The 25,709-nt window shown below is 47.0% G+C and overlaps 1 protein-coding gene across 1 annotated transcript in view; it reads left to right on the forward strand.

Annotated features, from left to right (window-relative positions):
* Window positions 1-25,709, forward strand: part of LOC142244335 (uncharacterized) — a 190,460-nt gene that overhangs the window by 51,188 nt on the left and 113,563 nt on the right. Inside the window, exons 6-7 of the mRNA XM_075316541.1 lie at window positions 5,502-5,632; window positions 12,032-12,154. Coding sequence (XP_075172656.1) covers window positions 5,502-5,632; window positions 12,032-12,154 — 254 coding nt within the window. The remainder of the gene's footprint in view (window positions 1-5,501; window positions 5,633-12,031; window positions 12,155-25,709) is intronic.

The raw sequence follows: 25,709 nt of genomic DNA on the forward strand, positions 1-25,709 counted from the left end.
GGCTCAGCGTTATAAAGTTCTGTGAAGTACCTGGGGGTTCAGGGTACTCGCCAAACATCTAGATAAATTTCTTGATGGGTCTAGTTTTTAAAATGGGGTCATTTTTGAGGGTTTCCAATGTTTTGGTACCTTAGAGGCTGTGCCAATGTGGCATGGAGCCTGCAATCCAAGTCAGCCAAATTTGTGTTTCAAATGATGTGCTCAGAAGACAGTGGGTAACAAACTATGGGATTCACATTTTTGTGTTACCTCTCGCAAAGGTGCAAAATTTAAGGCAAAAATAACATTTTTCTCAAAAAAAATTACAGAATTTGATAACATTAGGCTGTCACTATAAAGTACCTGTGGGTTCAAAATGCTCACTACACCTCTGGATAAAATCCTTGAGGGGTCTACTTTCCAAAATAGTATCACCTTGGGGTTTCTGCTGTTTAGGTACCTCAGGGGCCCAGCACATGCGTCATGGACCCCACAATCTATTTCAGCCAAATTTGTGTTCCAAAAATTCAAGTGTTGCACCTTCCTTTCCAAGCCCGGCCGCTTGTCCAAGCAGAGCTTACTGACCACATGTGGACTATTGGCACCCTCAGAAGAAACTGGGTAACAGATTGTGGGGTCCATTTTGTTGTGCTATTCATTGAAAAAAAAAAAGTGAAAAAATTGGAGCTAAAGCATAATTTTAGAGTCAACATTACCTTTTTTTTTCCCCATTTTAATTTTGCATTAATTCCTGTATTGCACCTGAAGGGTTAAAAATAAAAAAAAAAAATCCTGACAGCAGTTTTGATGGATTCGGTTTTTAAAATGGTACCACTTTTTGGATGTGTTGCATGCGTTTTTGATGTGTTTTTGCACATGCAGTTTTTCACTATATTCAATGAAAAAAGCAAACGAATTGACATGCTGCTTATTTTTTCTGCAACCAAAACTGCAAGGAAAAAAGAAGCAGCCTTTATGAATTCCCATAGACTTTGCTGGGCAAAGAAAAGCATGCAGTTTAAAGCAACAAACTGCACCCTAAACTGCACCAAAAATCCATCAAAAACTGCACTGTGCGTACAGGGCCTAAAATGGTGTTTTAAAAAATGATGCAGATGTAAAGTAGACATATGGAAAATGTTATTTATTGATTTTTTTTTTTTTTTTTTTTTTGTACAGAATGGCTAAGGGTATATGCGCATGCTGCAGTTTTGTTGTCACAAAAACTGCACCTTGTCCCTGAGTGCCTGGAAATGGAAAAAAATAAATGCTGATAGTGCGCACAGACAAACGCACTGACATTTTTGCACTTCTCAAAAACGCTGCGATTTTGGCTGCAAAAAAATGCACCCGCTGCAAAATGCAGTGGTAAAAACGCTTGCGTTATTACTGCGTTTTTGGCTGCGTTTTTGATCACTTGGTTTTGCTGTGTTTTTCCAATGCATTATGTGGGTGAAAAACGTTGTAAAACGCAGGACAGAATTGACATGTCCATTTTTTTCTTAGCTCAAAAACGCATCTTAAAAAATAAAAGCTGCGTGCGGACAGCAAAAATGAAGTAATTGACTTTTCTGGGGAAGCAAAGTCATGTAGTTTTGAGCCCCAAAACGCACCCGAAAAATGCACAAAAACGCGCAGTGCACGCACAGCCTTACTGGTTTGCAGAAATTGAAAATTGCGACATTTTCTTTAATTCTGATTATTTTCACAAACTAAAAAAAAAAATGATCTAAATTTACCACTATCATAAAGTAAAATGTGTCCTGAAAAGTCTCAATCACTGGAATTCATTAATGTATTCCAGAGTTATTACCACATAAAGTGGCACTGGTCAGATTTAAGTAACTTGGCCTAGCCATGAAGTCGATAAAAATGTTTGTGAATCCTCAGCACAAGCTGACATATTATACAGTAACAGCCGATGCCGCCATCGTATATGCCGCGCCACCACCTACCAACCCCAGGTGAATCATCCCACCATGTCACACTGATTTAGCAACAAGATATCCTTCATCCAGCTGAACAGTTGCAGGACTGTCTATATAGAATAACGCAGCAAACAGTGCTGCTAATTATTCAATGATTAGCATTCAAGGAAATAGAAAGTACTTACATTGTACAGTGAATTGTCTGGCCATGCGTCCCTCCACCCCTGACGTACGTTTCGCCACTCGCTTTATCAAAAGGGGGCGTCACGCGCGGCATATACGATGGCAGCGTCGGCTGTTACTGTATAATATGTCAGCTTGTGCTGAGGATTCACAAGCAATAGGCAAGCCGATCCAGCCATATATGTGGCCTGCTGCCCTATATCACTGCTCTAGGATGAAAATAGATTATTGTATTCTCTCTGCCCCAGTATTTGCCACACTGAAGTAGCAAAATAGTAGATGGTGTGATATATATTGATGTCAGGCTTGGCTGTTCTATGTGATATTTTATTACTATATATGTTGCATAGGATAGAAATGATGTTTTAGACATTCTGGAACCATGTGCCCCCCAGGTGGCTCTCTTGTTTAAATTAATAATTGAATGAATTTATTGAGAATAAAATAAGATTTCATAGTAAGTTGTATCGATTCACTTCTTTCTTGGTCGGTATTCCGGTGCCAAGTTGTGGTAGTTCAGTCTAACTGAAGTGTGTATAGGTATTGGACTTAAGTAATTAATTGTTTGGAGAGGAGGCTGACTTCTTTTTTTTTTTTTTTTTCTTTTTTTTTTTTAAAGGAGTTGTCCGACATTAGCTTACCAAAATATTTTGAGTTTCTGTGCTGTATTGTCATATAAAACACCCCTACATTATTTTTTGTTTTCTAACTTTTGTTCCTCTTGAATTGACTTTATTCTCTGCAGCTCTTTGTTTACATTCAGCTCCAGCAAACATGACAACTTCCTGTGCTAAACCTCAGTCAGAGCTGGCACCACCTGACATCAATGTCCAGCCTCGCCCCCTGCCCGCCCCCTACACACACATTCCCTGTCAGTATTCTGCCCCAGCACCTGACCTGTTATCACTACAGCATTGGAAATAACAGCCCCACATCAGGCTCTGCAACCACACACACACACACACACACACACACACACACACACACACCGCTCTGTACCGACCCCTACCCCCATAGGGAACACATGTAGGCTACATTCACACGACCGTTCCATTTTTGCGGTCCGCAAAAACGTTTTGGTTTTTTTTTTCCACTGATGCATCCGTGTCATTCGTGTTCCTTCTGTTTTTTGGGGGTTTTTTGCGGACCGCAAAAAACGGAAGCAGCAAAGATTAAATAGATGAATAGATCTAGAGATTGATAGAGAGAGAGGGATGAATGAATGAACAGAGGGATAGATGAGAAAGACCTATAGAATGTCCTACCCCCCTGCATAGTCTAAGCTGGCACCCTTTAGTGACTTTCATGTGGCACTAAAGGGTGCTTAGCCTTGTATTTAGCCAAAAAATAATTAACAAAAAAACGACATGGGGTCCCCCTATCTTTTGTAGCTAGCTAGGGTAAAGCAGACAGCTGCAGCCTGCAAACCACAGCTGGCAGCTTCACCTTGACTGGTAATCCAAAACAGAGGGCACCCCACACTGTTATTTTAAATTAAATAATTTAAAACAAAAAAACGTTAGCTCCTCCCCCCCCAAATTGGATCACCAGCCAAGGTAAAGCGGACAGCTGTGGTCTGGTATTCTCAGACTAGGGCGGTCCACTGTTATTGGACACTCCCCAGCCTAAAAATAGCAGGCTACAGCCGCCCCAGAAGTGGCACATCCATTGGATGTGCCAATCCTGGCGCTTCGCCCCAACTCATCCCGTGCCCTGGTGCGGTGGCAAACGGGGTAATATATGGGGTTGATGCCAGATGTGTAATGTCACCTGGCATCAAGGCCTGGGGTTAGTGATGTCAAGCGTCTATCAGATACCCGACATCACAACCCAGTCAGTAAGAAATAAGACATAGACAACAAATAAAGTTTTATTTGAAAAAATACTCCGTAATCCAATAAGGGGGTCCCTCAACGATCCATACCATAGTCAATGTCCCAGTCAATGAAGAACACAGAATGTTCCCCATTGGCTGGGAGAGTAGTGCAGTCACCTGAGCTAACATTAATAGGTCAGCCCAGGTCATTGCAGGGGATGACGAGCGCTGCGGTTAGGAGGTTAGATGAGGTCATTACCTGCTGTCACGATCTCCTGCTCTCCTGACATCAGAGCGGTCACTGACTTCTATGCCCGCCGCGTTCTCAGCAGTATCGCCCGTGACGTCGTCGCCGCTAGTGACGTGAGAACGCAGCAGGCATAGAAGGCAGTGACGGCGCTGACGTCAGGAGTGAAGCGAAGATCATCACAGCAGCGCTCGTCATCCCCGCGGCTGCCCACACTGCAATGTGAGAAGTTGCTGATACTGCAGTGCATTCCTGCAGTATCAGCACTCCGGGGCTGGAGCGGGACACAGACTGCACGGGCACTTCTGCTATCCTGAGCAGGGGGGCCGGTGCTGGCGGTGACACCGTGGGCGGGGAGAGTACGGGGTGTGGGGGGAATGTGTGGGAGGGTGCAGGGAAGGGGGCAGAGACTCCACACAATGTTCCCGCCCTGCAGGGCGGCAACATGCGATTTCCAGATTTGCATGTCAACATGGTCCTGCCCATGTTGACATGAAATGACCAGAAGCGGCAAAATTGCGGCAGGAGCGGTCACATGACCACTCTGAGCCGGGGGAGAGGGGCTGACAGCAGGGCAGGTAAGTGCTCACTAACTACTTACCTGCCCCAATGTAGCCCAATAGGGTAATAATAAAAAAGAGTCAAAATAAGCCGGTTAACCCCTTTAATGTATTAACCTCCAACCCCTATAACTATTAATAACTATTAAGTCTGTGGTCACACATTGCAGAAACTTTGTTGTTTGTTCTTCTACAAATTTAGTTGAGGCTTTGACTGTGCTGTGCATTACAAAGCATTGTGCGCGGTGAAATCTGCAGAATTCTGCTGCCAGAGGGGTTTTTGCATTTCCTTGTTATCCCTTGTATTGAGCCAGCAATATCCCACCAGAAATGGTGTACCCCAATGGTTACAGAGTGTGTAAGGAATACTGATGGTCTAAAGAAGATTGCGATTATACCTGTGACATGTGTACTCTTAGGGGATTAGAGTGCCTACAATATGTGGACTTTGTATTGCAGAAATTGCACACGGTCATAATGAAGCTCCCAGAATGATACTATTCTTGATCCATTGATCCATTCTTGGTGTTGATCCATGGAACTAGTCTGATTGCCGGATGTGGAGTCAGGAAGGATTTTTTTTCCCTATTGGAGCTTGTTTGCCACATTGTTTGTTTTTTTTTTTTTTCCTTCCTCTGGATCAACATGTTAGGCTACGGGTTGAACTAGATGGACTTAGTCTCCCTTCAACCTTAAAAACTATGATGATACTATGATAGAATTGTAGATCACTTAACAATACGTGTTTGATATGTAACTGTTCTTTTCACTTTTTTTTTTTCCCCCAGGTCTGGAGTATATATACCAGTACAAAAATCATAGCCATAGTATATACGAGTGCAAACTATGTGAATGTCGCTCAGGAATGACTCACATGTTCATGCATATCGTTGGCGCGAAGCACAGAATGATGTATATGGTAAGGAAATTGTATGATGCGTGAAATGTGTTTTTGCTATCAAATATACAAAGTAAGGTATTCTGTCAATTCTTCACTTTTTTTTTTTTTTTTTTTGGAATTGGATTTTTTTTATTTTCAAACCATAGTCTTCAAATCTGTATTCTGAGTACAGTATTCACAGCACATATGCGTTTGAAAAGGTGTTAAGGTGGAGATGGGAAATGATAAATGTCATCAGGATAAAAGAACATTGCCAAATACTGTCAGTTCTCCTGGTGTACAGTCTCCAGTGACCACAGCGAGTGGTTGCAGGAACATTATGCCACTCTTACCTTTCATGAAGCATGTGTGATATGTTAAGCACTCCCAATGCTCCCCGTCCATATTCCAGCCTAGGGCAGCCTTCTGCTTTACCGATGTCTCGGCTGTGTAGTCAAGCAGAAGAAGGTTGCAGTAGCCTGTAGTAGAGCTGAGGAAGAAGTGCTCTGTTCTTGTCCAGGGCATTTCACTAAGGAATAAAGCAGCATTTTTCAGTGATAGAGCTACAGATAGTGCTATGTTTCAGTGACATGCATGATCATTCTAGCAGTTTGGAAGATTCCTTTTTTACAAGAAGCTGGTCATTTGCACATCTCATCCCCTGTCCTCATTACTTCAACTATTTATGGTATCCAGATCATGCAGAGTCTGTCTATTTACTTCTGTTATTTATGTGGTAAGATGGGCATGACCCACATTTTTTGTCTATTCCGGACATCTTGAACTTTTATTTGAAGAAAGCATTGTTATAAAACTGACACAATTGCTTAAATGAGTGTAAAGTACTAGTTATCTTCACATCATGAAAATGAAAATAAAATATCCATGTGGGGTATAATTTAATGTTGTGATTCACATTTATTTAGGTTTTTTTTTTTTTTTTTTTTTCTCTTCTCTATTACTCCAATGGATATTAGATTAAAAATTATTTTTACAATAAGTCATGATCCTGCAGTTATATGTTAAAATGGTTTTACACTACTTGGACAATCCTTTCTCATTTCCCATGCTCGCCCCCTTAAAAATAAAAAAGCCTATACTCTCCTCCGGTGCCGTCGGGGTTCCAGCGATGTCATAACTTGCGTTGCCAGGGCCTACTTGACATTGATAGGTGAGTCCTGCGGCCAATCAGCGTCAGCTTCCTTCTTCCCGCCTTTGGACGTTTAAGTAATAGGAAGTGAGGAGAGAGGGAAGCTGACGCTGATTGGCCGCAGGACTGAAGAGTTCAGAGTTCACTGGAACCACACTGGCATCAGAACAGAGTAAAGGGGCGCACAAAGGGGTATGAGAAGTAGTTCTCCAAGTAGTGGTCAACCCCTTTCAAGATCTGTTAACAAATTCAATGACTGTTAATCTGTAAATATCTGCTGATCGGCAGTCATTAAATATTTTTAACTGGCAGACGACATGATGATATGCACAGAAAATGATTAATAGGTTGTTCAGTGCAAATATGCTGCACAAGAAAATGTGCTGCAGAGTTCTTTTTGTTTTAAGACAAAACATAATTTTACCGAACATGAGTATTTTGCTTGTTCATTGAGTGAGCGGCAGCTTGTATACAATGAGAGATTTTTCGAAGTAACGCTCGTTCCCAAGCACATTACAAAAGGGTACATATTTGTCATCTGTAGGACTTGTGGAAGTTCAGGTTCTGGGGATTCAGCTGAACTTTTTAAGTCCGTAATATCTGAAAAAAGAGCAAGAGGGGAAACTGTGACCTACAGAGTAGATCAAAGCCCAACTTGCAAAAGGACTCTAGTACAGAAGTATTTGATAGAGACTCGATATACAATCAAAACCTATAGCCAGAAAGAGTCATGGATCCACCATAGTGAAGAAAAGTAGATTTATTAAAGGGAACCTGTCACCAGTTTTTTGCCCTATAAGCTGCGGCCACCACCAGTGGGCCCTTATATACAGCATTCTAATATGCTGTGTATAAGATCCCAGACCGCTGTGTAGAACATAAACACTTTAGTACTCACTTAAACCGGTCGCTGTGGTGGATGTGGGTCAAATGGGCGTCTTCATTCTCTGGTGTCGGCGCCGCCTCTTTCGGCCATTCTTGTCGCCGCCTCTGTCGTCCTTCTGAAGCCGCGGTGCATGACGCGTCCGTCATACACACTCGCCGGCATTCAGGTCCTGAGCAGGGCAGATCGAAGTATTGTAGTGCGCATGCGCGGGACCGGCGAGTGTGTATGACGTAGACGCGTCATGCACAAAGGCTTCAGAAGGAGGACGAATATGGCCAAAAGAAGAGGCGCCGGCACCGGAGGACAAAGACGCCCATTTGACCCACATCCACCGTAGCGACCAGTTTAGGTGAGTATTATAAAGTGTTTATGTTCTACACAGTGGTCTGGGCTCTTATATACAGCATTCTAACATGCTGTATATAAGAGCCCACTGGTGGTGGCTGCAGCTTACAGGGCAAAAAACTGGTGACCGGTTCCCTTTAAACTTTCATATTGACAATACAACTTGTAAAATAACAGACATATTGCTGGTGAAAAATACAAAGGAGGCGAGCAGCTACATACAGATCAAACTAGTAAAGGGTGGGTATAAATTGTACATGCTTTGTAGCAGCAGGAGTACTCGGTTCCACAGGAGGGAACACTCGCCCATAGTAAAGTGCACATGCATAATAACAGCAGCAGTACGCCTCTCCATAATGGGAGATACTCGCCTACTAGTTTGATCTGTGTCTAGGTGCTCTAATCATTTTGTATTTCTCCTCAGCACTGTCTTTATATTACATGTTGTATTGTCAATGTGGATATTTAATAAATCTACTTTTCTTCACTATGATGGATCCAAGACTAGTGATGGATGGACACGGACTGCAAAATTTCAGATACGCACGGTTTCAAAGGTACCTGGGATTCCAGACCCTGATCTAGATCTGTCACTGGGGAATTTAAAAAATAAATAAAATAAAGTAAGAATAAATCAAGCTCTTCATACTTACTGCTCCCATGCGGCTCGTCTTCACTTCCTGGCCCGCTAATTATTGCTTATCCGTATGCAGTGCTTTCCACGTTCTGGTTTCTGTGATTGGTTGCAGTCAGATGCTTTAAGGCTATGTCCGCACGTTGCTTTTTACCTGCTTTTTACCTGCTTTTTTGCTGCTTTTTCAACTGCAGCGTTTAATGCCAAAATGGTTGTGTTCTGCTTTTCAAGCAAAGTCTATGGGAATTTGGGTTTCTTGTCCGCACTATGCAGTTCAAACTGCAGCCTTTTTGTTGCAGAACTTTGGTCAAAAACTCAGCTTTGCAGTGCAAAACCCAAATGGCAAAAACAAGTGACATGTCAATTGTTTTTGCCATTTGGGTTTTGCACTGCAAAGCTGAGTTTTTGACCAAAGTTCTGCAACAAAAAGGCTGCAGTTTGAACTGCATAGTGCGGACAAGAAACCCAAATTCCCATAGACTTTGCTTGAAAAGCAGAACACAACCATTTTGGCATTAAACGCTGCAGTTGAAAAAGCAGCAAAAAAGCAGGTAAAAAGCAACGTGCGGACATAGCCTTACACAGACTGGTTGCAGTCAGATGTGCCCCAATCACATGCACCAGGATGGCCGGTGGGCAGGTTCCCCCCGTATTATGATACCCAGCACAGATAAAGCATACGGCTACAGGCTGCAACTCCCAGCTGTGCGATTTATCCTGGCTGTGTATCAAAATAAGAGGAGCCGCATGCCACTTTTTTTTTTTTTTTTCTCTAATTTGTGTGGTCCCCTAGTTTTGATACCCAGCCATGATAAAGCACGACAGCTGGGGGCTGGTATTTTCAGGCTGGGGTGATCCATGGTTATTGGGCCGCCCCCCAGCCTAAAAATAGCAGCTTGTAGCCACCCGAGATTGTCGCATCCATTAGATGTGACAATTCTAGCACTTAACCCGGCTTTTCCTGATTTGCCCTGGTATAGTGGCAATCGAGTAATAAGGGATTAATCACAGCTCACAGTTGCCACTAAGCCCTAGATTAGTAATGGGGAGGGTCTATGAGATTCCCCACCCCATTACTAATTTGTAAGTGAAGTTAAATAAAGGATTTTTCTCGGTGTTTGTGTTTATTTGAAATAAAATACCGCACCCTCTTTCTCTTCGTTACTAGCCCCAAAAAGACGCTTGAAGTTCTGCGAAATCCACACAACGTCTCGCGATGGTACAGGCTCTGCTACATCAAATCCTGGACAGACTGAAAACATGGCCAATCTCTCCTGGCTCCGGAAAACACTGACAAGGGGGACCTGGCTGGCAGCAGTGATGTCACTCAGTTCACTGGCGGTCCTATGGTATGACTCTAAAGTGACCAGAGTACGGTACTCTGACTTAAAATGCCTCACACTCCCTGACCCCCGGCCGCGACTGTCCGTGTTTAAAGGACTGTTAAGGTGCAGGGCACATCCCCACACTTTAAGCCAGGGTGCTTCAGGTCATCAGAGGTCATACCATGGGAACCCGGGTATGACCTCTGGTGAGCTGAGTGACGTCACTGCAGCCAGCCAGGTCCCCTTGTCAGTATTTCACAGAGCCTTGAGAGATGGGACATGTTTTCGGTCTCTCCACGCTCAGATGCAGCAGAGCCAGGACCATCGTAGGACACCTGTGGTGTGGATTACGGCAGAACTTCAAGGGGCTTTTGGGGGATTGATAAAGAGGAGAAAGAGGGTGCTGTATTTCATTGCAAATAAAGGTTTTTTTTTTCTCTTTCTGTTCATTTCTTTACTTATAGGATTAGTGATGGGCGGGGGGAGGGTTTCATCGACCCATCACTAATTTTGAGCTTAATGACAGTTGTGCGCTATTTCGGTTCAGTTTTCTGCCTGGAGGTGCAAATTTGATGCTGAAATGTCTGCACCAGATTTCAGCACCAAATGTACACCACCTGGCAGAAAAAAAAGTTTTTTGAATTTTTGTGCCAAGAGATACAAATTTGGTGATATTTTTACACCATATTTATACCCAATCTGGCTGCAGACTGCTGTTTTTAGGCTGGACCACCCCAGCCTGAGAACACCAGCTGTCAAGCTTCATCTTGGCTGGGTATCAAAATTTGAGGGGGATTGCATGTTTTTTTTTTTTTTTTTTTTTAATAATTATTTTAAATAATTTAATACAGCCAAGCTAAGCACAGGACTAGGGACTGCAGCTTGTAGCTGTATGCTTTACCTGTGCTGGGTATCATAATGTGGGGGAACCCTACACCAATTGTATTTATTTTTATACCAAGATAGACGTACACACCTCCTGTGCTAGGGAGCAGTCAGCTGACACTCAGAGTGGGGACGTGCCTGACTGCAACCAATCACAGACGCCGGTGGGCGGGGAATGCAGTGCATATTCAATTAACATAATGTGCGGTATTGGAAATGAATGTGAGGCCTGGGAGCAGCATACAACCTTGCCAGAACCTCTATGTACAGCACGCTTGACCCCCTATCCCTTCTATCACCATTTTTAATCACCGGATTCTGGTCCCCATAGACTTCTATATGGGGACTGGAATCGCTCATCACTATCCATGACTCGTTTTGAACTTTTTACAAAGTTTTGTTCTGGACCAGGTAAAATATATCTTTGTACTGTGTTAGCCAGTAGAGATAAGAGAGTAGAGTAGAGAGAGATTTATCTCTACTGGCTAACACTGTACAAAGATATATAGTTTACCTGTATCAAAATGGAGGATACCAGAATGTACCGCATATCTCTACTGTTCTGGATCAGGATTTGACCTTCATTTGAAGTCACTGATGGGCAATTCAGGTCGCCGCACACATGCAGCCAGCCATAAACAGATCACTTCCGGTGGAGGGAAGATGGTGGTTTTTTTTGGTTTTTTTTTTAGTGTGTACACTTACATCTGATGCTGCTGATTTTACCCCCAGTGCAAGCTGTTCAAACACTGCAATTGGCTGATGCTGGGCTGAGCATGTAGCATACCTGTGAGCACAGCGATGCGTGCTTGAGTTGTTTGCACTTGTAAATCACCTGAACTCCGACCCTGAGAACTCTGGGGGGTTTGTTTGGGAAACGTCTGTGTTCGGTACAAACTCCGAACATGTGTTCGCTCATTTCTAATAAAGATGCACAGGGCTGCATGACTTTTATATACACAAAAGTTACAATATTTTGTAATGAGGAATATATGCTTTATTATACCACTGTAAATAAAAAGAAAATGTACTCAAGTCTCGTTCTCTCAAGAAGAAAAACTTATTCTATGCTGCTACTTTTTTCTGTGACTTTTTAATAGCTAATATGATATCAAACTGTTGTATATACCTTATTTTTTTTTATACTCTATATTGGAATTATCAAAATGTGTTTATTCTATTGTTTTTATTTTCTGTACTTCTCTTTTTCTAGAGTAAACACCATCCGAAGCTTGGTATTTTTGGACCATATGTACCAAAAGGGCCAAAAAAACTTAAAAGATTAAGAGATGTCTGCCTTAGAGTTGAAAATGAATTTGGAAGGCAAAAAATAAATGTAAGTTTTTTGCATTTAATGAAAAATGGCAACATAAGGTTTAATCTAAGAATTAGCAATGCAGGTATGACATGTCTGGTTCTATGGTTCTACTGCTGTTTGTACACAAAATATTTAGGAATTTAGGTTCTGTGCATTTTTCTTGACAAAAAAAAAGTTTTTGCAAAGTATTTCTGCACTTAGCGAATAATGAAAGTACTGTAATACAGACTGCTTTTTTTTCCACTCTCCAAATGTAAAAAAAAGTGGGGGATTTTCCCTGCATTTGTGTTTTCACTTTAAAATTTGAGATTATCCACCCCTTATTGAAATTGCAACACCAAGGAGAAGCACAAGATAGACATGTAAATGTCGGACAAAAAATGTAAACCCCATTTTCAGAACATCTCCATTTAGTCAGTATGAGCACTACACTTAGGCCTCTCTCCCACTTACGTATAAATACGCCGAGTGCAATTCAATAAAAAAATCTTATTGTACACACACCAATGTTATTCAGTGAGGCAGTGCTCATCTGTATTTTTCCTCAGCTGTTACCTGACAGAGGAGAACACAAATCACAGCATGCTGCATATGGCCATGTATATATTGGATGCCAATGCAAGAATAGGTGCGAGAAAAAAAATATGGACTGCACACAGACCACCAGTATGCCATCTGTTTTGTACAAATACATTACCGTTCTGTAGCATAGAACACTATAAATGGTCCTGTAAATGAGTGTAGAATAATAATTGCAGAGTAAAAATAGGTGCATGTCATATGGATGCTGCCAAATGCATTTTACTCAAATATATAATATATGCAATGTCGGAGCGAATCCTTAAAGTTACAAGCACTTTCAGACTTTGTTATGCCATTACTTAGGTTATTAACGATTGAACAATGTTCTGCTGCGCTGCATAGTTAGTTTTGGACAAATCATTGAGATCCATTACCAGCAGCTCAGTCTGCAATTGTTGAAACTCAGTTGTGATACGGCATTTCACTTTGTTTCTGAGGAACCATTTTTCTTTGTCGCTCCATTGGGAGACCCAGACAATTGGGTGTATAGCTATTGCCTCTGGAGGCCACACAAAGTATTACACTTAAAAGTGTAAGGCCCCTCCCCTTCTGGCTATACACCCCCAGTGGGATCACTGGCTCACCAGTTTTGTGCTTTGTGCGAAGGAGGCAACACATCCACGCATAGCTCCACTTTTTAGTCAGCAGCAGCTGCTGACTATGTCGGATGGAAGAAAAGAGGACACATATAGTGTCCCCAGCATGCTCCCTTCTCACCCCACTGTATGTCGGAGGTGTTTGTAAGGTTGAGGTACCCATTGCGGGTACGGCGGCAGGAGCCCACATGCTGATTCCTTCCCCATCCCTTTTTACAGGGCTCTGGGTGAAGTGGGATTTACCGGTCTCCAGGCACTGAGACCGTGCTCCATCTACAGCCCCTGGAGAAGATGCTGGATGGAGCGGAGTACATCAGGGACATGGCCCTGCTTCCTCAAGGTACTCTGTGTCCCCGTGCATTTGGCGCTCACACCGCAGCATGCTGGGTGTTGTAGTGCGCCGGGGGACATCAGCGCTGCGGCGCCTGTGCCATGGCCTCATTCAGCTTTGCTGAAGCAGGCTCACTTATGGGAATTGGTCGCGCCGGCCGCTGGGACTGCGGCGCGGCTGGCACTTGTAGTGCGCCGGGGACTTCAGCGCGGCCTGCGCTTTTACGGCGGCCGCGCTGATAACTAGAGTCCCCGGCTTTTGCGGCCTGCTTCCGTTCGTTCCCGCCCCCAGACCTGCCAGTCAGGAGAGGGGCGGGACGCTGGCCACTTCCAGGAATCGGTCGCGCCGGCCGCTGGCAGCGGCGCGGCTGGCACTTGTGGTGCGCCGGGGACTTCAGCGCGGCCCGCGCTTTTACGGCGGCCGCGCTGATAACTAGAGTCCCCGGCTTTTGCGGCCTGCTTCCGTTCGTTCCCGCCCCCAGACCTGCCAGTCAGGAGAGGGGCGGGACGCTGGCCACTTCTATGAATCGGTTGCGCCGGCCGCTGGAACTGCGGCGCGGCTGGCACTTGTGGTGCGCCGGGGACTTCAGCGCGGCCCGCGCTTTTACGGCGGCCGCGCTGTTAACTCGAGTCCCCGGCTTCTGGGCCTAGTCTCCCTTCGTTACCGCCCACAGCCCTGACAGTCAGGGTAGGGGCGTGACGCTGCATAGAGCAGAGCTGAGAGCTGGAGTATGTTTTGCATACTCCACCCCTCTCACTGTGTGCACTGTGAAACCGGATTCCCGCACTTTCTCAGGCACGCCCACGGCTTCCTTCTCTAAAAGGACACTGGCAGCCATTAGTGTCAGTTTCTGTACAATACAGAGACAAGTGTGGAAGACCCTGGCATTCTGATAGTCACACAATCGCTGTAACAGGCGTTAAGCAGCACCTGTGGTGCTAACCCCACTAGTGCAGAAGTGCACTTATAGATATGCTTGTACTATATACATTGCACTGTTTGGTCGCACGTTGTATATACCCTCCTGGATTATGCGGAGGAGTTATCAGCATATTCTCTGTGTAAAACAAAGGTGCAGAACCACATGTTTTTCTATACAGCTGGTACAGCATGTACGGCTATACGGTGGGCTCGCTATGAGCGGCCTCGGTTTCATCAGGGTCCTAACAGAAGGACTCGCTGTGTAATGAGGCGGAAGTAGCGGCTCAGGATTCTGATCCTGAGACCGCTCTCAATCTGGATACACCTGATTGTGACGCCATAGTAAATAATCTTATAGCGTCCATCTATAGAATGTGGGTTATTTCTCACAGCTCCTCCAGTGGAGGAGTCAGCTTCACGTATTTTTCTGGACCACTCTGCCTTCAGAGAGGCAGTCCAGGAACACCACGCTTATCCAGATATGCGCTTCTCCAAACGGCTTAGGATACACGTTATCCCTGTCCCCTGACTTGGTCAAGGACTGGACCCAATGTCCCGAGCGGCATCCTCCAATCTCCAGGCTTGTAGCTAGATCCATAGTTGCAGTGGGAGATGGAACTGCAAACTCAAAGATGCCACTGACAGACAGATGGATCTCTGGTCGAAAGCCATCTATGAGGCTGTCGGCGCACCGTTGGCTCCGGCATTCTCTCCCTTGGGGCACTCCAAGCTATTTCAGCTTGTCTTACACAGATTGACACGGTTACACGTACATCTGTGCCGCAGGTGGCATCCTTAACCTCTCAAATGTCTGCATTTGTTTCTTACGCGATTCAGGTTGTCCTGGACTCTGCGAACCGTGCGGCGGTAGCCTCCGCTACTCCGTGTTTTTTAGCAGAGCCTGGTCTGCTCGTTAAGTGATTGGAAGGCAGATTCTGCTTCCAAAAAAGGTTGCCTAACCAGTTGCCTTTTTCTGCTGACCGACTGTTTGGTGAGCGTTGGATGTAACCATCAAACAGTCCAGGGGTAAGGATTCATCCTTTCCTCAGCCCGGACACAACAAACCCCAACAGAGCAAGAGGCAGTCGGGGTTTTCGGCCTTTTCGAGGCTCGGGCAGGTCCCATTTTTCCTCGTCCAATGTGGACTCAAAAGGATCAGAGGAGCTAAGATTCTTAGCGGGCTCAGTCTCGCCCAAAAAAGCGACAGTCTGAAAACCCGCTTCCAAGGCGGCTTCCTCATGACTTGCAGCCTCGGTCGGTAGCAGGCTCTCCCGCCTTGGCGATATTTAGCTGCCATAGGTCAATGACCATTGAGTGTGAGACATTCTGTCTCACGGGTACAGGATAGAGCTCACTTCTCGTCCTCCAACTCGATTCTTCAGAATTTCTCCACCTCCCGGCCGGGCCGCTGCTCTTCTGCAAACAGGGTGCACTCTATAGGCAGAAAGAGTGATGACCCCCGTTCCTCTTCAGGAACAAGGTCACGGTTTTTACCCCAAATTCTTTGCGGTACCTATAACAACGGGCCGTTCCGTCCCGTTCTGGATCTAAAAATGCTCAGCAAGCTCGTGGACACCAGGCGGTTCCGGATGGAATCCCTCCGCCATGTCATCGCCTCAAGGTCCCAAGGATATTTCCTAGCATCATTAGGCATCAAGGATGCTTATCCACACGTGCCGATTGATCCAGAGCACTAGCGTTTCTACGCTTCGTTATAGGAGACGAACACCCTCTGTTCGTAGCTCTACCTTCCGGCTAGCGACAGTCCAACTGGTCTTCGCCAAGGTCAGGGCAGCAGTAGTCACAGTCCTGCACTCTCAGGGTCACTCTGTGGTCCCGTATTTAGACGATCTACTTGTCAAGGCACTCTCTTAGGAAACATGCCAACACTGCCCGAACGTTGCGCTGGAGACTCTCTAGAGTTTTGGGTGGATCATCAACTTTTTAAAGTCAGATCCGACCCCGACCCTATCGATAACATATCTAGGCATAGAGTTTCTTACTCTCTCAGCGATAGTGAAGCTGCCGCTAGACAAACAGCATTCACTACGGGCTGCAAGCTCTTCTTTAAGAACCAGTCGCACACATTGAGACGCCTCATGCACTTCCTACGTAAGATGGTAGCAATGGAGGCAGTTCCTTTCGCGCAGTTTTACTGCGTCCACTACAATGGGACATTCTCCGCCAATGGGACGAGGAGTCGACGTCCCTCAACAGAGTCGTCGTTCTTTCTCAGGCGGCCAAGGAATCTCTACGGTGGTGGCTTCTTCTCACCTCTTGGTCAAAAAGAAGGTCCAGACGCGAGTCTATCAGGGTGGGGAGCAGTTTTTCTCCACTACAGCGCTCAGGGTACGTGGACTCAGCAAGAGTCCACTCTTCAGATCAATGTTCTTGAACACAGAGCAGTGTATCTTGCCCTACAATCCTTCCAACAGCGGCTGGAAAGCAAGCATATCCGACTTCAGTCGGACAGCTCCACAGCGGTGGCATACATCAACCACCAAGGAAGAACGCGCAACCGGCAAGCCTTCCAGGAAGTCCGGCAGGTTCTGATGTGGGTGGAAGACACGGCATCCACCATATCCACAATTCACATCCCAAGTGTGGAAACTAGGAAGCTGACTTCCTAAGTCGCTGAGGTGTGGCCGAAAGAGTATGGTCTCCTCACCCGGACGGGTTTCAGGAGATCTGGCGCCGCTGACAGAGGCCGGACGTCGATCTAATGGCGTCACGGCACAACAACAATGTGCCAGCTTCATGGCACGGTTTCACAATCATCGAGCTCTGGCGGCAAACGCCTTAGTTCAGCATTGGTCGCAGTTCCAGCTACCTTAGGTGCCACCTCTGGCATTGTTGCCCAGAGTACTGCGCTAGATCAAGACCGACTGCGGCCGCGCCATCCTCGTCGCTACAAATTGGCCGAGGATGTTGTGGTACTCGGTTCTGTGGTGCCTCACGGTAGGCTAACCGGGGGCACTACCAGACCAATCAGACTGGCTGTCTCAAGGGCCATTCTTCCATTTGAATTCTACGGCCCTCAACCGGATGGTGTGGCATTGAGTCCTGGAACCTAGTGTCGTCAGGATTACCTCAGGACGTGGTTGCCACCATGAGACAGGCTAACATACCAACGTCCGCCAAGATTGACCACAGGACGTGGAAGATGTTCTTATCTCGGTGCTCGGCGCAGGGTGTTTCTCCCTGGCCGGTTGCATCGTCTATGTTTCCTTCCTTCCTGCAATCTGGGTAGGAAAATGGGTTGTCGCTCAGTTCCCTTTAGGGACAAGTCTCAGCGCTATCTGTATTTTTTCAGAAACGACGACTTCCTCAGGTACGCACGTTCCTACGGGGAGTTTGTCTTCTCAGCACTCCGTACAAGCGGCCGTTAGAGCCCTGAGATCTGAACAAGGTTCTAATTGCTCTCCAGATGCCGCCTTTCGAGCCTTTGAAGGATGTCTCCCTTCCCGTTTTTCACGGGAAGTGGCCTTCTAGTAACGGTCTCGTCTCTTAGGAGAGTTTCCGAGCTAGCAACGCTCTCATACAAACTCCCTTCCTGGTCCTTCACCAGGACAGGTAGTTCTGCGTCCGGTTCCGGAATTTCTCCCTAAGGTGGTATCCCATTTTCATATCAATCAGGATATCACCTCACCTTCTTTGTGTCCTCGTCCAGTCCATCAATTTCAGAAAGATTTGCATCTGTTGGTTCTGGTGAGAGCACTCAGGTTCTACTTCCCGCATGGCGCTCCTGCGCCACCCGGATGCACTCTTTGTCCTTGTCGCTGGTCGGCGTAAACAGTCGCAAGCTTCCAGATCCACCCTTGCTCGGGGGCTCGAGGAACCAATTCTTGAAACCTACAGTTCTACTGGGCTTCTGGTTCTCTCAAGGCCGAAGGCCCATTCTACCAGAGCCGTGGGTGCATCCTGGGCATTACGGCACCAGGCTACGGCTCAGCAGGTGTGTCAGGCACCCACCTGGTCGAGTCTACTTACTTTTACCAAGCATTATCAGATGCATACCTACGCTTCGGCAGACGCCAGCCTAGGTAGATAAGTCATTCAGGCGGCGGTTGGCCACCTGTAGGAGAGGGCCGTTTGACGGCCCTATCATGAGGTATTCTTTTACCCACCCAGGGATTGCTTTTGGACATCCCAATTGTCTGGGTCTCCCAATGGAGCGACAAAGAAGAAGGGAATTTTGTTTACTTACCGTAAATTCCTTTTCTTCTAGCTCCAATTGGGAGACCCAGCACCCGCCCTGTTTTCTCGGGGTTTTTCTGTTTTTTCGGGTACACATGTTGTTCATGTGGTATGGTTCAGTTCTCCGATGTTTCCTCGGATTGAATTGGTCTTTAAACCAGTTATTGGCTTTCCTCCTTCTTGCTTTGGCACTAAAACTGGTGAGCCAGTGATCCCACTGGGGGTGTATAGCCAGAAGGGGAGGGGCCTTACACTTTTAAGTGTAATACTTTGTGTGGCCTCCAGAGGCAATAGCTATACACCCAATTGTCTGGGTCTCCCAATTGGAGCTAGAAGAAAAGGAATTTACGGTAAGTAAACAAAATTCCCTTCTTCATTCACATGGCATGAGGCCATCAAGAGACCATTTCCTATATGGTTTTTAGACCAATCTCCAATTGTCAGTACATCCAAGACAAAAGCGAGATTCATCGCTTTAGAGTATAGACTAGGGATGAGCAAATCTACTCAGTACTGTTCATTAATTGCATGAATAATACGGTATTTGAGAGATTTGTTACTTGAGTATTTTGGTCCTCTCCTTGCGTGATTTAAGTCTCATCTTCATATTAGGCACCTAATTTAAACCCATTAAACCTGCCGGGATTGCTTGCTAATCACAGTAATGCCGTAGCCATCTTTGCTAGTGATTATTACTGTGACTGGCTGGCCGCATCGCGTCATTGAGTCTATATAAAGACCCCCCCCCCCCCTACGCCATCTTAGGCGCATTTGATGCTTAGTGTGTAGAGAGAGCTGCTTTTGGAGAAAAGACAGTGTTAAGGCTGCTTTACACGCAGCGACATCGCTAGCGATGTCACTCGTGAAAGCACCCCCCTTCATTTGTGCGTCACGGGCAAATCGCTGCCCGTGGCGCACAATATCACTAGTACCAGTCACACATACTTACCTGCCTAACGACGTCGTTGTGGGCGTTGAACTGCCTCTTTTCTAAGGGGGCGGTTCGTATGGCATCACAGCGACGTCACACGGCAGGCGTCCAATTGAAGCGGAGGGATGGAAAGCAGCCGCATGAAAGTCATGCCCACCTCATTGCCGGAGGACGTAGGTACGGTGTTTGTTGTTGCTCGGGTGTCACACGTAGCGATGTGTGCTGCCTCAGGAAGAGAAAATAATACAGAAAATACTACTAATACCCAATCAATAAATATAATTTCATAAATATATAGAATATAATAAATAGTACAATATACCGTATTTTTCGCTTTATAAGACGCACTTTTCCTCCCCAAATTTTGGGAGGAAAATGGGGGGTGCGTCTTATAAAGCGGTAGCGGGGGGGGGGGGGGGTCCTGTCTGAGGCGATCGGGCGGGTGCCTGTGGCTGCATGCAAGCGCCCGGGTACCTGTACTTGCATGCAGCGGCAGCCGGGTACCCGTGGCTGTGTACGGGCGGCAGCGGGTGCTGTGTGGGGTCGGCAGCCAGGTACCTGTGCTTGCATGCGGTGGCAGACGGGTACCCATGGCTGTGTGCGGGCGGCAGCCGGGTGCTGTGTGCGAGCGGCAGTCGGGTGCCCGTGCAGGTACTCGGCTGCCGCCCTCACACAGTCACCCATCTGCCGCCCGCACACAGCCATGGGTACCCGGCTGCCACCGCACGCAAGCACAGGTACCCGGCGGCTTGTACGCGGGGTGGGCGGGCAGCCTGCTGGCTGCCACTCTGTGCATGCGGGGCGGGCGGCTGTGCAGCTTACCAGTTGTCCGCGGTCCCACTTTCAAATGATGGCGCCGGTGGAGCTCTTGGATGAGAGCTCCATCTGCGCACGCGCTGCTCCGGGAGTCAGCGCGTGCGCAGATGGAGCCCTTGGATGAGAGCTCCATCTGCGCATGCGTCGCTCCGGGCGCCATTACTTGAATCGGGACCGCGGACACACTCCACCACTGAGCCGTCGCCGCCGCTCCCACTACTGAGCCGCCGCTGCCACCACTGAACCGGGACCGCGGACACACGCCACCACTGAGCAGTCCCTGCCGCTGCCACCACTGAGCAGTCCCTGCCGCTGCCACCACTGAGCAGTTGCCGCCGCCGCTGCCACCACTGAACCGGGACCGCGGACACTCACTGCACCGGCCTGCTGCACGGCTCACACGCCACGGCTGCTGCCGCCACCACGGACCCCACGGATCCTGCCACCGCGGACGCCACCGCGCCTGCAACCACGGCACCTGCAACCACGGACCCCGCTGCCACTGACCTGCCGCGCCTGCCAGCACAACCTGTGCCTCCTGTGACCCCGCTTCACCACCACTGCTGCCCCCCTCCGGTAAGAGAACACCGGAGTATAAGACGGACCCCATTTTTCTTTTTTTTACCTTTTTTATGTCTAAGTTTGGGGTGCGTCTTATATTCCGGTGCGTCTTATAAAGCGAAAAATACGGTATATGTATATCAATATAAAAGGAGGCAGTATACTGAAATAAATGAGGTAAAGATAATGCATAATAACACTATGCAAGGGATGTTACAGTATCTAGTCAAAGGACATAATTAAACAATACAGAAGTTATCCACCTGGATTAACAAAAATCACCAGTAGGTGGCAGCAAAGCCATAGAGACTGCAACCACATGGAAAGTTCCAGCACTTGTCAAAACGTGACATAAGAGCGATTCAGCATACCCGCCCTAGAAGATTAAACACAAAACTTGCATATTTACCTCGGATCAAATGTACCGTGTCTGTAAACCTCAGGCTGAGCGTGGTTCCTCACCCCAACATATGTTCAACGCCTGCTTCATCAGGGGGCGTGTCATGGAGAGGGAACCATGTGGTTTTTAAACATATGCGAGCCAATGAGGGAGTTTTTAATTAATGACAGTGACAACCGAGAGCGCAGCGCCCAGTGCAGCTAATAGCCTCACCTCCGGAAGAAAAGTGACTTCCGGCCGCAGCGGCGGTGTAACGCAAATGTGCGTCTCAGCCACCAGAACGGTGGGAGTAAACACACATCATGTGCCAAATGCGCTGAGTGGAAGTCAGAGAGAAGTTATAGTTGCACAGGCGCACACTCCGGGTCCCAGCCACTAATAGTTATAGCATAATTGCCCATATAAAGAGGGCAATGGAGGTGAAATATCGCTAGTACTAATTTGTAGCGATATGTGGTAATGGAAAAAACATTAAACGGTGCCTAGTCATAAAAATGTGTATGATATCAATATATAGATATCTAAATTCACATGCTGAAAACTCAATATGATTAAAATTACATAATGTGTGAATCAATATGTATAAGGATAAATACGGAAATTGATCCCTATGTATAAATATATGGTGATAATTATATGTGCCAATAAAACGGGTAAACATTATGCTATGTGTAAAACAATGTGAGTAAAAGTGGAAACTAAGATTAATGAATAAATATAAATATAGTAGTGAAAATATATGCGCCTGTGGACCAGGTGAATAGTATGGAGTGTAAATATAATAACTGCAATATTCATGTAGAAGTGCACCAAAATGGGATGACGACAAAGTGCCAGTGAATAAAATATAATGTATAGATATTATGTGAAAAAAAATAAAAAAACTAAAATAAAATGTAGATCAAGTGCTAATGAATAGCAAACAATAAAATATAAATAAATTCATAAATATGACTGACAACCATTATCGTTCATAAATACCCATATACCTTACACAAGTAATTAACATGAAATACTAATGATAAATTAATCAAATTAGTTCTTGATAGATGAAATCCGTTTCATTCTCCATCCCCAAGAAATTCCCTCAAGAGAACGTACAACGATAGATGTCACTAAAAATGTGAAAATGAAAAACAACAAACGTTAACATCAATTAAAACAAAAATTTAAAAACAACCTGAACTCCCTAGATACCAGATAGTCTCTAAAATCTAAATTATTTTATGGACCCATTAAAGAAATGCACTAAACTCCAACGGCTCTCCAGTTTAGCTAATATTTTACCCAGATCACGACCACGAATACCAATAGATATTTGATCAATGGCTTTGATTTTGAACACATTGGGATTACAATTATGAAAGTTGTAAAATATCTGGGTATTGTTTTTAGTGCTTAAATCTTCAACCGTTTTAGCCTTGATGATATCTCTACAGTGTTCTCGCACCTTCAACTCTCTAGTTGGAAGTCCTATATATATTTCTTTGTCGCTCCATTGGGAGACCCAGACAATTGGGTGTATAGCTTCTGCCTCCGGAGGCCACACAAAGTATTACACTTAAAAGTGTAACCCCTCCCCTCTGCCTATACACCCTCCCGTGCATCACGGGCTCCTCAGTTTTTATGCTTTGTGCGAAGGAGGCACACATGCACGCAAGCTCCACAATTTAGTCAGCAGCAGCTGCTGACTATATCGGATGGAAGAAAAGAGGGCCCATAACAGGGCCCCCGGCATGCTCCCTTCTCACCCCACTCTGGTCGGCGGTGCTGTTAAGGTTGAGGTACCCATTGCGGGTACATAGGCAGGAGCCACATGCTGTTTTCCTTCCCCATCCCTTAGGGGCTCTGGGTGAAGTGGGATCCTAATCGGTCACCAGGCACTGGGACCGTGCTCCCTCCGCAGCCCCTGGGGAATCTGCTGGACAGGAGCCGGGTATCATCAGGGACAAGGCCCTGCTACTCTGAGGTACTCTGTGTCCCCTTGGGGACGGCGCATAGAGCGCCTGTGTAACGGACACTGCAGCAGCTGCTGGGTGTGTTGGTGCGCCGGGACTACCGCGCTGACCGCGCTTGTTTGCCGGCCGCGCTTATAACTTTAGTCCCCGGCTTTTGCGGCCTAGTACCGCATATTCCCGCCCCCGGGCCTGCCAGTCAGGGGTAAGGGCGGGACGCTGCACTGGACGTCAGCGCTGAGGGCTGGAGCATACTTTGTATCCTCCTCCCCCCTCACTGAGCACCGTGGGGCACCAGATTCCCGCACTTTCTGAGGCACGCCCACGGCTCCCTCCTCCTCTCAGAACACTGGCAGCCATTCCTGTCAGCACTTCAGACGCTGGAGAACTTCAGAGGGGAGACAACACCGAGCTCCACAGCCCTGGGAGGCCCGGGCAGGGAATCTGGTGGTCACACAACCGCTGCAGGCGGTCGGTAAGCCGCACCTGTTACTAGGTGCTGGCCCCCTGGGTGCCGAAGTGTATATTTATATACTTATTTTGTATACATTTACTCTATACGGCTGCACTATTTGCTTTTGGCTATATACCCTCACTGATTGCTCTAAGGGGAGACAACAGCATGTCGTCCGCAAAAAGCAAGGGTGCCAAGGCACAGGCTTACTTTGCAACCTGTACCTCATGTGCGGCTATGCTACCTGCAGGTTCCACCTACCCTCATTGTGTGCAATGTTCGGCCCCTGTGACACTCACTCAGCCGGAGCCTCTGCCACTGGTGGAACCCCCGGCCCAGGTGGAACCACCTGCTGCCACTGTCCAGGTGACAGGGACAGAGTTTGCAGTATTCGCTGACAAACTGTCTGAGTCTATGGATAAATGGTCTGCTAAAATACTAGAAGCTTTGCAGTCCAGACCGGTAACACTGGCCCCGGGCACAGTTGAATCATTGACCCCAGGCCCCCCTCGGTTGGAGCAGCAAAGTGCTCCTGGGGCGACTCATAGGTCCCACGGTGAGGACTCTGACACGGACCGCAGTCCCAGACCGGCTAAGCGGGCTCGCTGGGAAATTCCCTCGACTTCATCACACTGCTCAGGGTCTCAGCATGAGGACTCTCTGGAGGATGAAGCGGAGGGGGCAGATCAGGGCTCTGATCCTGACACCGCTCTCAACCTTGATACACCTGAAGGGGACGCCATAGTAAACGACCTTATAGCGTCCATCAATCAGGTGTTGGATCTTTCTCCTCCAGCTCCTCCGATTGAGGAGTCAGCTTCTCAACAGGAGAAATTCCATTTTAGGTTCCCCAAACGTCCACGGAGTGGGTTTCTTGATCACTCCGACTTCAGGGATACAGTCCAGAAACACCGAGCCTTTCCAGATAAGCGCTTTACTAAGCGTCTTAATGACACTCGTTATCCCTTCCCCCCTGACGTAGTCAAGGGTTGGGCTCAGTGTCCCAAGGTGGATCCTCCAGGCTCTAGACTGGCGGCTAGATCCATAGTTGCAGTGGCAGATGGTGCATCACTCAAGGATGCCACTGACAGGCAGATAGAGCTCCTGATGAAATCCATCTATGAAGCTATTGGCGCGTCCTTTGCTCCGGCATTCGCAGCCGTATGGGCACTCCAAGCTATCTCAGCTTGTCAGTCTGAGATTAATGCAGTCACACGTGCCTCTACTCCGCAAGTAGTGTCCTTAACCTCTCAGGCGTCGGCGTTTGCGTCCTACGCCATGAATGCTGTCCTGGACTCTGCGAGCCGTACGGCGGTAGCATCCGCCAATTCGGTGGCAGTCCGCAGGGCCATGTGGCTACGTGAATGGAAGGCAGACGCTGCTTCCAAAAAGTTCTTAACCGGGTTGCCATTTTCTGGCGACCGCCTGTTTGGCGAGCGACTGGATGAAATCATTAAACAATCCAAGGGAAAGGACTCGTCCTTACCCCAGTCCAAACCAAACAGACCTCCACAAAGGAAGGTACAATCGAGGTTTCGGTCCTTTCGGCCCTCAGCCAGATCTCAATTCTCCTCGTCCAATAGGCCACAGAAGGGTCAGAGGAACTCCGATTCATGGCGGTCTAAGTCACGTCCTAAGAAGACCGCCGGAGGAACCGCTCCTAAAGCGGCCTCCTCATGACTTTCGGCCTCACCAAACCGCATCCTCGGTCGGTGGCAGGCTCTCCCGCTTTTGCGACGCCTGGTTGCCACATGTCCAAGACCGATGGGTGAGAGACATTCTGTCTCACGGTTACAGGATAGAGTTCAGCTCTCGTCCCCCGACTCGTT

The sequence above is a fragment of the Anomaloglossus baeobatrachus genome, chromosome 6 (genome assembly GCF_048569485.1).
Source record: "Anomaloglossus baeobatrachus isolate aAnoBae1 chromosome 6, aAnoBae1.hap1, whole genome shotgun sequence".
NCBI classification, from domain to species: Eukaryota; Metazoa; Chordata; class Amphibia; order Anura; family Aromobatidae; genus Anomaloglossus; species Anomaloglossus baeobatrachus.